At 59.7% G+C, this 13,771-nt stretch overlaps 1 protein-coding gene across 1 annotated transcript; it reads left to right on the top strand.

The window, feature by feature from the left end:
* The first annotated feature begins 406 nt into the window (after positions 1 to 406).
* Positions 407 to 13,077, top strand: LOC144738610 (matrix-remodeling-associated protein 5-like). The gene is made up of 6 exons (XM_078621612.1): positions 407 to 2,279; positions 3,457 to 3,706; positions 4,214 to 4,561; positions 6,108 to 6,801; positions 8,454 to 8,955; positions 9,640 to 13,077. Exons 1-6 carry the CDS (start codon positions 504 to 506, stop codon positions 11,212 to 11,214), a joined length of 5,145 nt encoding a protein of 1,714 aa, XP_078477738.1. The 5' UTR covers positions 407 to 503; the 3' UTR covers positions 11,215 to 13,077.
* Positions 13,078 to 13,771: the final 694 nt, after the last annotated feature.

The following is a 13,771-nucleotide window of genomic DNA, read 5'->3' as shown; positions in this document are numbered from 1 at the left end:
GTGGAGCCGATGTTCCGGGAAGACCTCCTCCTCCTCATCCTCCTCATCCTCATCATCCTCCTCCTGCCGGCAGGGTTGCCGTCCCGGAACGGCAGCGGCCACGCTTGGGACAAGGGCCCCACACGGGACGGCGCCGCGTCTCGGCACGACCGACGCCGCCTGCCGTGGGCGAGGGGGGCGGCCGCACAGAGACTCCCGCGCCTGTCGCCGGGGCCGGGCGGCCCTCGTTCCGCGACGGAACCGTCAATGGTGCTGCCAAGTGGCATCCTCCACGCTCGCACGAGCCCACGGCCAGCGGTGGCAGCCCGGAAGCATCCGCCGGAGTGCCTGAGTTGCGCAAGCCCTCACCGGTTCCTGGCACGCTTCTCAACGGCGCTTCGAGCGGTCGCGCCGCGGAATCCGAGCAGAACCGCCTTGGGCCGTGGCCGTGGCCTCCTCGCGCCCAACCGGGCCTGGCGAGCGGCAACCCGCAGAGGCCCGCGCAGGTGCCGGCGAGCCCTTCCATGGGCCGTGACGGGGCTGCCCCGCTCAACCGGTCAAGGGCCGGCGGGCGACGCCCGTGGGACGGACGAGGACCGAACGGGCAGTTGCGGCCCGCGGAAGGACTGGTGCCGTGGCGCATGCCGGGTCGGTTGGGGCCGGAGGAGCGAGTTCACGGGGTCGGGAGTCACGGCAGTGGCGGCGGGGTCGGGCCCGCAACGCACGTTGCCCGGGCAGGCGACAGCCGCGACTCGCATGCGGAGGGGGTGACGTCGGCCGCGGAGGGCGTCCCGGGCTTTGGCGGCGGGCTGCACCCCGCTTCGCCCGATCGCGTGGGTGGAGGCCAAGTGGGGCAGGCGACTCGTCGTGGAGAAAATCGGGAAGACCCGGCGCTGGAAACCTTGGAGCGGGTGGCTCCTCCTGCCCTGGTGCCACCTTTGCGGAGGCAGCCGGTGGATCCTCCGCACTCCGCGGGGGCGACGGCAACGTCGGCCGACCCCGGGCGCTCAAGCGAACGCGTTGGGCAGCCACCAGCGGGGCCCGTCCTCGCGGAGAGGCCCGCGAGCCCATCGTCTGGGATGGCCCCGGGGAGGTGGCCGGCGGTCGGCCCAAGGCCTCGGCCGCCCCGGCCCGGCATGGGGCGAGGCCCAGATGTGGCCTCCTCAGGACAATCCGGGACCATCCCCCATTCCGGACTCGCGATCGCCGCGCCGTCGGAAACGACGCGAGGTGGTGGTGGTCAACGCGGGGAAGCCGGCGAACCGGCACCGGGCTGGCCCTCTCCGCCGGGGCCGGGAGCCGACGTTCCGCCACCGGGGCACGGCGACGGCACGCCCGACGACCATGCCGGGCGCACCGACAACTCCATCGCCTCCGCTTGGGGAAGGCCGCACGGCATCCCCGCCACCACCACGCAGAGGCCGCCCGGAAGGGAGCTGAACCTGCCGCAGGCACCGGGCACGGTGGGCGCCGGAGTGCTTTGGGGGCGGCCGCCGAAGCCACATGGCGCGGCCACGGAGAAGCCGCGGGTGGCAAAGACCACGACGCAGAGGCCGACCACGCTCAAGCCCGTCCACAACTACCGCTGGGACCATGCGCTGAGCCGCTACGTGCCTGTCTACCTCACGCCGAAACCGCCGCCGCCGGCGCCGCGGCCATGGCCCTTCTACGCGACGGTTCGGCCTCCGGCGGCGGGAGCCGGCGGCGTCGGCGGCCGCGCCACGAACCGCCCAGAAATCACGGCCTTCACCGCCAAGCCGAGTGGCACCACGACAACGGCGGCGGCGGCGCCGACGGAGAGCCCCCAAGGACGCTCCAAGGTCACAGTCAACTCCATCATCATCCCCGGCTGGCCGTCGGGGGTCAAGCACCGAGGCTCCATCGTCATCCACCGCACGCCCGGCCGCTTCGGCTCCCGGAGCGGTCAGTTGCACGTGAGCAGCAGCAGCAGCAGCAGCAGCGGCGGCGGCGGTGGCGCTGGCGGCTACAACTACAACACGAACAACGGCGTCAGGCCCGGAGTCTCGATAATCGTCCACAGCGCCGTGGTAGGCCACAGGCCCACGCAGGCGCCGGCACAAGCTGCTGCCGGCGGTGGTGGCGGTGGTGTCTCGACGGGAGCCAGGACAACGTCGAGGTCACCCTTCGCCGGGAGGAGGGTGCCCGAGTTGCGGCCATTTGGGCGGCCGTACCGGGGTCCGACCGGAGCCAGCACGACTGTCGCGGCCGCCACTACCGCCACCGCCGCGGCCACCTTGCCACCGCCGCCCCAGCGCCGCTACCCGATGTTCGACAACAAGGTGAGCTTTTTAAATTTCGATTTAAAGCTTTCATGACTGCAGGGATTCATCTTCTTGGTTCTTTCGGTAAAGTCACGTAGACAGGAAATAATTAAATAATAAAAATATAACATAATTAAATAATTCTCACGACTTTACCGAAAAAACCAAGAAGAAAAAAACAAGGTGAGCGTTCGGGGTGACGAGCTGGTGAGTGGGGGGGGGGTGAATCGGTGAGCCGGTGTTTATTTATTAATTTCAAAAATTTCGTGCACCTTTTTATTTATTTACTGACACAATTTATGAGGGGTTCTGCACCACCACCACATCTCACACCCCCCTCTCTCCTTGCCTGCTCCCCAAAATCTCTCCTCTCTACACTCTGTACCCCCCCTCCTCCTCTCTATCCTCTCTCTCCCATCGCTCTTTCTCTCACCCTCCCCCTCCATCTCCACCCCCCTGCTCTCCTCTCTCTCCCACTCCATCACTCTCTTTTTTACGATCAGAGGAAACAAGAAGATGTTCGGTGTAGTCGGCACTTTGCTTCGTTCATCATTTCTTTAATGCTTTGCTTTATGTAACCTCCCCCCCCCATTTTAAATGAAAGATTTAACAAAAGATTTCTCGTTCTGCTCTCCTTACCCCTTCCCTCTCTCTCTACCCCCCTCTCTGCCCCCCTCTCTCTACCCCCTTTCTTCCTACTCCATGTCGCTCTCTCTCGCTTCTTTTTTCTCTCCCCCTCCCTATCTCTCCTCTCTCCCCTCTTTCTCTCTCTCTCCCACCAACTCCCTCTCTTCCCATCTATCTCTCTCCCACCTCTCTCCTCCACCTGTCTCCATCTCCCCCCACCCTCTCTCTCCCCCCTCCACCCTCTCTCTCCCCTTCCCATCTTTCTCTCTCCCACCTCTCCCCTCTTTATCTCCTCCTCCATCCCTCTCCCTCTCTCTTCTCTCCCTCCCCCAAACCCTATCTCCCCCAAAACTCTCTCCATCCCTCTCCCAACCTTCCCCATCTCCCATGCCACCTCTTTCATTCTCTAACAATCTACAATAAGAGGAAACAAGAAGATGCTTGGTGTAGTCGGCACTTTGCTTCGTTCATCATTTCGTTAATGCTTTGCTTGATGTGACCCCCCCTCCCCTTTTTAATGAAAGCTTTCACAATAGATTTCACGCTCCCTCTCTCTCTCTTTCTAAAGCTCCAGCAGCCGCCGCGGGAGCGAGGAGGGGACCGCCAGGGCCCGTCCGGCGTCGTTCCTCCCGACGTCGTTCCGCCCGCGGCGAATGCGGTGCCGCGAGCCGGCGCTCCGCAGAAACCGCGAATCATCACCGGCGGCGGCGCGGGCGGCACCGTCACCGTCACCGTCGCTGCCGACGCCGACATCTATGTGGACTGCCAAGTGGAGGGCAACCCCCCACCTACTGTCACCTGGATGAAGGTGTCCACAGGTGCGGGAATGGCGGGGGATGGAGGGAGGGGCTTGGGGGAGTGGCAGGGGGGAGGAGCGGGTAGTGATGGTGGTGTAGGAGGTTATGATGGAGGAAGCTGATAGATTATAGAGTTGGAGGAGGTTATGGAGGTGGAGGAGTAGGCGGAGGTGATAGAGGTGGTGGTGGTGATAGAGATGGAAGTGGTGGTGGTGGAGGCAATGGAGGAGGCAATGGAGGAGGAAGTGGAGGAGGGGATAGAGATAGTGGCAGAGATGGAGGTGGTGGTGGAGGTAGTGGAGGTTATGGAGGAGGAAGTGGAGGAGATGAAGGTGATAGAGGTGGTGGTTGTAGAGGTGGTGGTGGTGGTAGCAGAGTGTCCGGTCTGCTCCAGTGCTTCCGCCAGCCCCAACGAAGACCACCGCTCGCTCTGTGCGGTTCACACGTGGGCGGCCATGCCGATCCGAGCACCGTCCTCTTCCGTCATAACCACCGCCCCCTCCCGCCCCCACCACCACCCTCGGGCAGGTGCCGTCATCAAGGCCAACTCCCGGCACGGCTCGCGCTTCGAGGTGTTCGGCAACGGCACGCTGGCGATCCGCGGCGCCGTGCTGCAGGACCGCGGCCAGTACGTGTGTACGGCGGCGAGCGCCCTGGGGGCCGCCCGGCTGGCGGTGGCCGTCGCCGTCAGCGCTCAGCCGCCGCGCATCCTCGTCGCCGCTCGCCACCGCGACGTCACCGCGCCACTCGGCTCCGTCGCCGAGTTGGCGTGCCCCGCCGAGGGGCGGCCGGCGCCCCAGCGGGCCTGGGTGCTGCCCGACCGGACGGTGCTACGCGGCGCGGCGGCGGGGCCAGCGGCCGTGCCGGCGACCGGAGGTGAGAGGCAGGAACCGGGAAGGGCGGGGGGGGGGGGGGGGGCACCGCCTTCCGTGAAGAGTCTGTCCAAATCGTACCGAGTGGATGCTGGTTGGCGTAAATCGGCAAACGCAGTTGACGGCAGATTGTAAATGTTTCCGCGGCTTTGCTCTCCAACACACCGCCGGTGTGCTGAAGTAGCAAACTAGTTGGTACGTTTGTACTCACGTGGCAAAACCCTTGCCCATTGGCTTTGTCGGGGGTCGGCGGGTTTAAACGATGCGTTTATATTCACGCGATGAACAGGGACTCCTCTACTGACGAACGAGTTAGGTCTGTTCGTAAGTCGATTTGTTCGTGAGTCCAACTTTACTCCTGTAAATTTCAAACGTGTTGTTACGACATGTGAACTAAACACGGGGAATAGCTTCAAAAGTTGTAAAATGTCCTGTAGATGTAGATGCCCAATGGTTCTTCACATTCTGCAGATGTAGATGTCATTAGTTATTCACGTTCTGCAAATGTAGATGCCACTGGTTCTTCACGTTCTATAGATGTAGATGCCACGGGTTCTTCGTGTTCTGTAGATGTAAATGCCACTGGTTCTTCACCTTCTGCAGATGTAGATACTACTGGTTCTTCACGTTCTATAGATGTATATGCCACTGTTCTTCACGTTCTGTAGATGTAGATGCCACTGGTTCTTCACGTTCTACAGATGTAGATGCCACTGGTTATTCACGTTCTGTAGATGTAGATGCCACTGGTTATTCACGTTCTGTAGATATAGATGCCACTGTTCTCCACGTTCTGTAGATGTAGATGCCACTGGTTCCTCACGTTCTACAGATGTAGATGCCACTGGTTATTCACGTTCTGTAGATGTAGATGCCACTGGTTATTCACGTTCTGTAGATGTAGATGCCACTGGTTCTTCACGTTCTATAGATGTAGATGCCACTGGTTCTTCATGTTCTGCAGATGTAGATGCTACTGTGCTGTTCACCTATTGGCATCCTCTGGTCTAATACTGTTTGAGACTAGGCTCTAAAATAAGCTGTCTCTGGTGTGGCCCAATCAGTTTCAAAGACAATGCATCATCATAGACTACCAGAGCATGTGTTTGTTTGCATGTTCACCACAGGTATGTGTGGTTAATGCGGACCTGATTCTTGGCAAAATGCTTCCGTTTGCTGTTTAACACCTTAACTGATTTATTTCCATAAAGGGTAAAACCGATTCTCTTACAACAACAATAATGATCTTCTTGGTTCTTTCGGTAAAGTCACCTAGAATGGAAATTAAAAAATAATAAAAATTTAACATAATAAAATATATTATTTCGGTAAAGTCACATAGAATGGAAATAATAAAATAAAACATAACAAAATCATATATTTTATAATGATTTATTTTTATTATTTTATTACTTCCATTCTACGTGACTTTACCGAAGAAACCAAGAAGATGAATCCCTGCAGTCACGAAAGCTTTAAATCGAAACAATAATGATTCTTACAACTCGCAATATTCATCGCCGCCGCCGTCTGCCTGCTTGGGCGGCCAGCTGGTGGGCGCGCCAGCCTGGACGCCAACGGCACGCTGCGCATCGCTGACGTCGCCTTCGCCGACCGGGGCCCCTACAAGTGCGTCGCGAGCAACTCGGCCGGCGCCGACACGGCCACGGTGCGCCTCCACGTCCTCGGCCTGCCCCCCAGCATGCTGCAGGGCCGCCGCTCCGACGTGACGGCTCGCGCCGGCGCAGCCCTGGCCCTGCACTGCGCGGCGCGCGGAACCCCGGCGCCGTCGCTGCGCTGGGTGCTGGCGGGCGGCGCCCAGATCCGCCCGTCGCAGTACCTGGACGGGCGCCTCTTCGTCTACCCCAACGGCACGCTGCTGGTGAAGAGCGTCGCGACGGCCGACGCCGGCGCCTTCGAGTGCCTCGCCACCAACTCGCTGGGCGCCGACCGCAGCGTCTTCGTCGTCACCGTCGAGCAGGAGTACCGGCGGCCGTCACCGGACAACGTTCCGCCGCCGCCGCGGCAGCAGCAGCAGCCGCCGCTACCGGCGATCGGCCGGCAGGCCGCGGAGGAAGGACGGGCGGCCAGGCCCGGCGCGGCCAGGATCGTGGCATCGACGCCGCGGCGCATGCAGGTCAGCTACGGCGCCACGCTGCAGCTGGCGTGCAACGCGAGCGGGACACCCGCGCCGCGCATCCTCTGGAGGCTCCCGTCGAAGAAGTTTGTGGACATCTACTCGCGGTGAGCGGGGAGGCATTGAGGGCGTGGGCGGTTGTGGGTGAGTGTGGGTGAGCGGTTGTGTGAGTATGTTGGTGAGTGGTTGTGTGTGTGGGTGTGTGGGTGAGTGGTTATGTGAGTGTGTGGGTGAGCAGTTGTGTGAGTGTGGGTGAGCGGTTGTCTGAGTGTGTGGATGAGCAGTTGTGTGTGTGTTGGTGAGTGGTTGTGTGCTCGCTAACAGCACTTGCCCCTACAGTTTGTTAAGGCTATACGGGGGACCTTTGTCTTTGTTTTTGTGTGGGCGAGTAGTTGTATTTGTGTGGGTAAGTGGTTGTGTGTGAGTGCTTCTGTGTCTGTGGGTGAACGGTGTGCGAGTGTGTGGGAGAGTGGTTGTGTTGTATGGGTGTGTGTGTGTGTGGTTGTGGGGAGCGGTGGTGTTGTGGTTACCGCGCCGCGTTGCGAACCCGGCGACCCGAGTTTGACTCCCGCTCACGGCCAACACCAGTGGCGGCTATCTGAACCGGCCCTGGGCCTCCCCCGAGGTTGACTCGGCCTAAACTTAGTACCTGGCTCGGCCAGGTGTCGTGTATGTGCGTTGAACTTCTTTCGCACCGTACGTAGCCAACCGTACTAATCGGAGGTGCAGGGGAGGGACAACGAACTAAAAACACCAACAAGCAGTTCTCAAGAAATAACTTTAAGACGATGATTTAAAACTGCACACCTCCCAGTGGCTTCCGAACATCGGAAGGAAGAGAGCGTTCCAGACGGCCGCAGAAGCGCGTCTGAAAGCGCCGCGCGATGCGCCGACCGCCATCTTTGTTCGACGGCCGGCAGCTAAAAGCTGCTGCTGCGGTGGTGCCAGCCACCCGCGCCCCTTCCTGCGCCCTTCCCATCTTCTAAGCCAGCGGTCCACAACCTTTTGGTCACCAGGGACCGGTTTTGTGGAAGGCAATTTTTTCACGGACCGGGGGGGGGGGGTCATCATTGGGTCTTTCTCCCTTTTCAAAGAAGCTCTCCGGCGACGTTTGTTGTCTTACTCATTCTGGCTACTAGGGGTTAGCAGCTCGTGGGCTTACCAACAACCGTGACTGAGACAAGTCCGCCGTGCGGGAAAGTGGCACGGACGGAAGTGATCAATAAAATAATGGGGGCGGACTCCCGTTCTAAACAACTGCTGCTCGCTAACTTCCGGCCCTCACCGCTCTCCACCAGAGATCGCAAACGGGTTTTGATTCCTTACCCGTACCCGTACCCGGCCGCACCAGGGTCGCAAATGGGTACCCGTACCCGTACCCGGCCGGGTACAGGTACCCGTTCCCTACCCGTACCCTTACCCTACCCGAAATGAGTGACAAACGGTGACTCACCAGTGACTCACGGCCTATCCGTACCCATACCCGGCCGCACCAGGGTCGCAAACGGCTACCCGTACCTGGCCGGGTACGGGTAGCCAGGTATCGGGTAGGGTACGGGTATCGGGTAACCGGTTGCGACCTCTGCTCTCCACCCCAATTAACAGCGAAACGTCGTACTCAAATTGTAAATGTTGTGGTTTCACGCTTCAACACACCGGTGGGCTAAAACTGCTGCTCGCTAACTTCCGGCCCTCACCGCTCTCCACCCCACCCCTTCCCCACGGTCCACCGCCACCACCACCTCCACCGCCGCCGCAGCTCGGACGAGCGCACGCGTGTGCTCACCGACGGCTCGCTCGTGGTGGCGGGCGCCAGCGAGGCGGACGCGGGCGACTACCTGTGCCTGGCGCGCAACTCCCTGGGCGACGACGCCGCCGCCACCAAGGTGGAGGTGCTGCTGCGGCCGGCGCGCATCGACGGCAAGGGGCCCGGCGGGGACCGGCGGGTGCGCTACGGCGGCGACTTCCAGTTCGACTGCGTCGCGTCGGGCGTGCCCAACCCCGAGATCTCGTGGAAGATGCCGGACGGCACCCTGGTGAACGGCGTAGCCGCCGGCGGAGGAGGAGGAGCAGGAGGAGGAGGAGGAGGCGGGGAGCGCAGCAAGCGCTTCGTGCTGTTCGACAACGGGACGCTGTTCTTCGACAAGATGGGCGTGCGCGACCAGGGTGACTACACCTGCTACGCGGAGAACAAGGTCGGGCGCGACGAGATGGTCGTGCGGGTGCTGGTGGAGACGCGGGCCGCACGCGTCGAGCACAAGGTCTGCGCACCGTTCATTCCTTCGCTGTTAAACGACGGACAGAACTCCTTTACATTTTAATGAATCTATCGCTTTTTTTTCTTTTTCTATTACGTACATTTTATATATTTTTTCGTTCCATCATATTATTTAATGTCTTATTATTTATTTGATTTTAGCAGGTAAGGCCCGAGGAGCTACACAGCTTCTCTTTCAGAAGTGACCCTGAGCCATGACTTTGGCAATGATGTTTGCCAAGAGACAAAAGCTTCGTGTTCTTACTAAATTAATAATCGTTAAACTATTAGACGGATTTATTTTTGTATTCTCCCAGGTAAGGCCCCACTGAGCTGCACAGCGACCTGGCCATCGCAAACATTTATAGCAGCCAACTTACTATAAATGTCAACGGCGCTACACGACAATTTACGACTATGCATTAATTACGACGATCAATTGCGACGATTCATTATGATTACTCGCGACGATTAATTACGACGAATGAATTACGACGAATGAATTAGGACGATAAATTGCGACGATTAATTACGGAGATTAATCACGACGATTAATTACGATGAATGAATTACGACGAATGAATTAGGACGATGAATTGCGACGATTAATTACGACGATTGATCGCTACGATTAATTACGACGAATGAATGAATGCCGAGCGGCGGTGGTGCCCGCGTCCCTCCGCAGGAGAGGAACGCGCTGGTGCAGGCCTCGTCAGGCTCGACAGCCCTCCTCGAGTGCCTGGTGTCCGGCGAGCCGGCGCCACGCCTCGCCTGGTCGACTCCCAACGGCGAAGTCCTCCTCGCCCCCTCCTCGTCCACCTCGTCCTCCTCGTCCCCGCGCCTCCACGTGCTCATCGACGGCTCGCTGGAGATCCGGTCGGCTCGCCGTCGCGACGCAGGCGACTACACCTGCTCGGCGCGCAACGCCGCCGGCTCGGACGCTCGCACGGTGCGCCTGGCGGTTCGCGACCTGCCGCCGGCCATCAACGGCCTGGTGGGCGACGCGCTGGCGGAGCCGCGGCGCGAGGCCGCGCTGGCCCACGCGCGCAAGCTCCTCGACTGCCGCGCCGAGCTACGGCCGCCCCCGGACGGCGGCGAAGACAGCGACGCGCGGCCGCCTCCCCGCGTCGCCTGGGCGGCGCCCGGCGGCGTCGTCCTGCAGGCGCCGTACCGCGGCGGCCGGCTGGCGGTGCACGCCAACGGCACGCTGGAGATCCGCAACGCCCGGCCCTCTGACTCGGCCGAGTTCGTGTGCGTGGCCCGCTCTGGCGACGCCGAGAGCCGCCTGAAAGTCCGGCTGGAGGTCGTCGACGCCCTCGAGGCGCCGTCCTTCCCCTCGGTTGCCGGCGGCGGCGACGACGAGACGGTCGCGGTGGAGCCGGGCCGGCGCTCGGCGCTGCTCAACTGCTCCGCCGAGGGCTCGCCGCGGCCCCGGGTGGCGTGGACGCTGCCGGGCGGCGCTCGCCTCGCGCCGGGACAGAGCGCCGGGCGCTTCTCGGCGGGGGAAGACGGAGCCCTGCGGCTCTCCGAGCCTGGCGCGGGCGACACGGGCCGCTACCGGTGCGCGGCCAGCAACGTGGCCGGCGCCGCCGAGCGCTCCCTGCGCCTCGAGTTCGGCACGCGGCCCCGGATCTCGCCGTCGGCGTCCCGCCCCGGCGGGCTGGTGCGCGTCGTCGGCGGCGAGTCGACGACGCTCGACTGCGCCGCCTCCGGCGACCCTCCGCCGGCGGTCTCCTGGACGCTGCCCGGCGGCGCGCTGCTGGAGGGGGCGGCCGCCGCCGCCGTCCGGCATGCCGGCCGCTTCTCGCTGCTCCCCAACGGCTCGCTGGTGGTGAGCGGCGCCACGGTGCACGACCGCGGCAACTACGTGTGCCGGGCCCGCAGCCGCCTCGGCGAGGACTCGCGCCTGGTGCCGGTCGTCGTCATCGCCTACCCGCCGAGGATCACCGCGGGGCCGCCGCGGACATACCACGCCCGGCCCGGCACATCCCTGCAGCTGTCGTGCCTCGCCATCGGAATCCCGCGGCCCGACATCACGTGGGAGTTGCCGGACCGCACGCATCTTTCCGCCGCGGCGGCGCCGACGGGCGGCGCCGGAGCGTCCGCGGCGAGACGGGCGGCCGGGGGGAAGTTCCTGGTGCTGCCGCAGGGCGCCCTGGTGATCCCGAGCGCCGGGCCGCGCGACAGCGGCGTCTACCGCTGCACGGCGCGCAACCTGCTGGGGAGCGACGTCAAGGCGACGTACCTCTACGTGCTGTGACCGCCCACGTCGGCGGCGGTGGACGTGGTGGTGGCGGCGGCGGACGTGGTGATGGTGGTGATCGTGGTAGTGGTGGTGGCTGAGTAGGGGGGGGCACAGCTGGTGCAATATGCCAGTCGTCTCGGTCGGTCAACACAACGGGCACAGCTTCAGGGTCTGTGCCCGTGACCGCCTCCCGTCCTGGCGGTCGGCAGCGACAGCCTTCGGACACTTCACGCGGCGACCTCGAAGCGCACGCACCTAGCCTGGCACAGGCGCCACTGTGACGTCACCGCCACTGAGCGACGAGTGGTGGGTATTGGTTTTGGTGGTGGCGGCGGCAGCGGTGGTGTTCGGTGATTCACTTTTGCCGAGTCTGTCTGGGTCGGACGATGTTTCTTCGACCGGCCCACCACGGTCCGGTATAATGTCTCGCCACGCACATAGAGTGAGGGTTCTTGCCCTGCCTACCAGCCACTCGGAAGATGCTGTCGAGCGCGAGATTGAACCCTGGTGGTGGTTTCCGAGGTGGCGACATTGCGGTGAACTTCCCACGTGCCGGCGGAGGAGTGAGGCTGCGATGACGTTGGCGATGGTGGAGCAATCGGTGCGTGAGCAAAGAAGATGATGATGATGATGATTTTACATTGAACACCTTAGTAACCATGGCAGATGATTGATGGGAAATATGTTGTACACGTTGCCATGATCATAAAACAACGACGACGATTATGATGATGGTGATCGCATTGAGAGTAGCGATGAAGACAATGATGATGATTGAACACTGCACAAAATTTTGGATGGTGATGTTGATGACGACGATGGCGATCACGTGATGGTCAGTGTAGACATTGATTGAATCAGTGATGATGATGACGGTGGTGGTGATTATGGGAACACTACACAGAAATTTGGATGATGATTACGATGATGATAATGATGGCGATCACGTGATGGTCAGTGAAGACATTGATGTGATCAGTGACGATGATGACGGTGGTGGTGGTGATTATGGGAACACTACACAGAAAGTTGGATAATGATAATGATGGCGATCACGTGATAGTCAGTGAAGACATTGATGGAATAGTGATGATGATGACGGTGGTGGGGGTGATTATGGGAACACTACACAGACATTTGGATGATGATGACGATGATGATGGCTATCACGTGATGATCAGTGAAGACATTGATGGAATCAGTGACGATGATGACGGTGGTGGTGGTGATTATGGGAACACTACACAGAAATTTGGATGATGATGATGACGATGATAATGGCGATCACGTGATGGTCAGTGGATACATTGATGGAATCAGTGATGATGATGATGACGGTGGTGGTGGTGATTATGGAACACTACACAGAAATTTGGATGATGATGAGGGCGAGCAGGTGATGTTGGTCGGTACACGCATTGATGGGAACCAGTGGTGACGATGCTGCCCATGACAACACGAGTAAACTTGATCGCCATGAAGAGCACACACTGTGGACCGAAGCCGTGGCTCTGAAATGCTGACGATTCGCTTGACGAATGAACAACAACAACGACAACAACAACAACAACGCCACGGACATCCTTGACACGAGCGAAGAGTTGACGACGGTTGGAAATCAATAACACGCTCATCACGAACAGTTACTTATTTAGGGGCCGTCCATAAATGACGTCACGCACCTAAGGGGGGGTCAAACATTTGTGACGAAGTGTGACGAGGGGGGGAGTTTGAGAAATGTGTCGTCACATCAAAATGCGCAACTTTGAATAAATATAGACAACACGTTCTACTTATTTGAATAGACTTTTTAATAAATGTTTTCTCCTACAACATCAGAGTGCAGCGCCGCATTAAATACGCACTACTATGACAATAGTTTAAAGCGATCTGAAGCATGTTTTATTTTCAAAATGGATATATGGTTTTGGGGGGGGGCAGAGCTTTGTGACGTCATATTTGAGGGGGGGGGGTCTGACTTTTTGTGACGCCGTGTGACGAGGGGGGGGGGGGATCGTCAAAAATCGTCCAAAATCACGTGACGTCATTTATGGACGGCCCCTTACGCGGTGAAAGGGGCCCACGGTCGAGTCGGAGGACGCTGCTTTGGCAAGGGAGGGTCCTGCTCCGTCGGGGATGTTCCAGCAACACCGAGTTACATTGTTGCGTGGTTTGTTTACGCTGTGGGAGGGAAACGGGAGAAGCCAGAGGACCCCACCCCCACCACCCGATTATTGTAGAACAGGGCGAGAGAATACACGAAAACAACTCCGTGTCATTTTACACACAAACAACACCACGTGTCATTCTACACACAAACAACTCCACGTGGGATTCTACACGTAAACAACTCCACGTGTCATTCTACACGTAAACAACTCCACGTGTCATTCTACACGTAAACAACTCCACGTGTCATTCTACACGTAAACAACTCCACGTGTCATTCTACACGTAAACAACTCCTCGTGTCATTCTACACGTAAACAACTCCACGTGTCATTCTACACGTAAACAACTCCACGTGTCATTCTACACGTAAACAACTCCACGTGTCATTCTACACGTAAAC

The sequence above is a fragment of the Lampetra planeri genome, unplaced genomic scaffold (genome assembly GCF_965212315.1).
Source record: "Lampetra planeri unplaced genomic scaffold, kcLamPlan1.2.h2 scaffold_1085, whole genome shotgun sequence".
NCBI classification, from domain to species: Eukaryota; Metazoa; Chordata; class Hyperoartia; order Petromyzontiformes; family Petromyzontidae; genus Lampetra; species Lampetra planeri.
The sequence above is the reverse complement of the archived record's forward strand: the minus strand, read 5'-3'. Positions and strand labels throughout refer to the sequence as shown.

Bases quoted from the DNA above. Each gene is read 5' to 3' on its own strand.
- LOC144738610 (XM_078621612.1), top strand. From the start codon at position 504: ATGGGCCGTGACGGGGCTGCCCCGCTCAACCGGTCAAGGGCCGGCGGG. The intron at 4,562-6,107 runs GTGAGAGGCAGG...TTGGGCGGCCAG, and splicing joins GGCCGTGCCGGCGACCGGAG to CTGGTGGGCGCGCCAGCCTG. The intron at 8,956-9,639 runs GTCTGCGCACCG...GTCCCTCCGCAG, and splicing joins CCGCACGCGTCGAGCACAAG to GAGAGGAACGCGCTGGTGCA.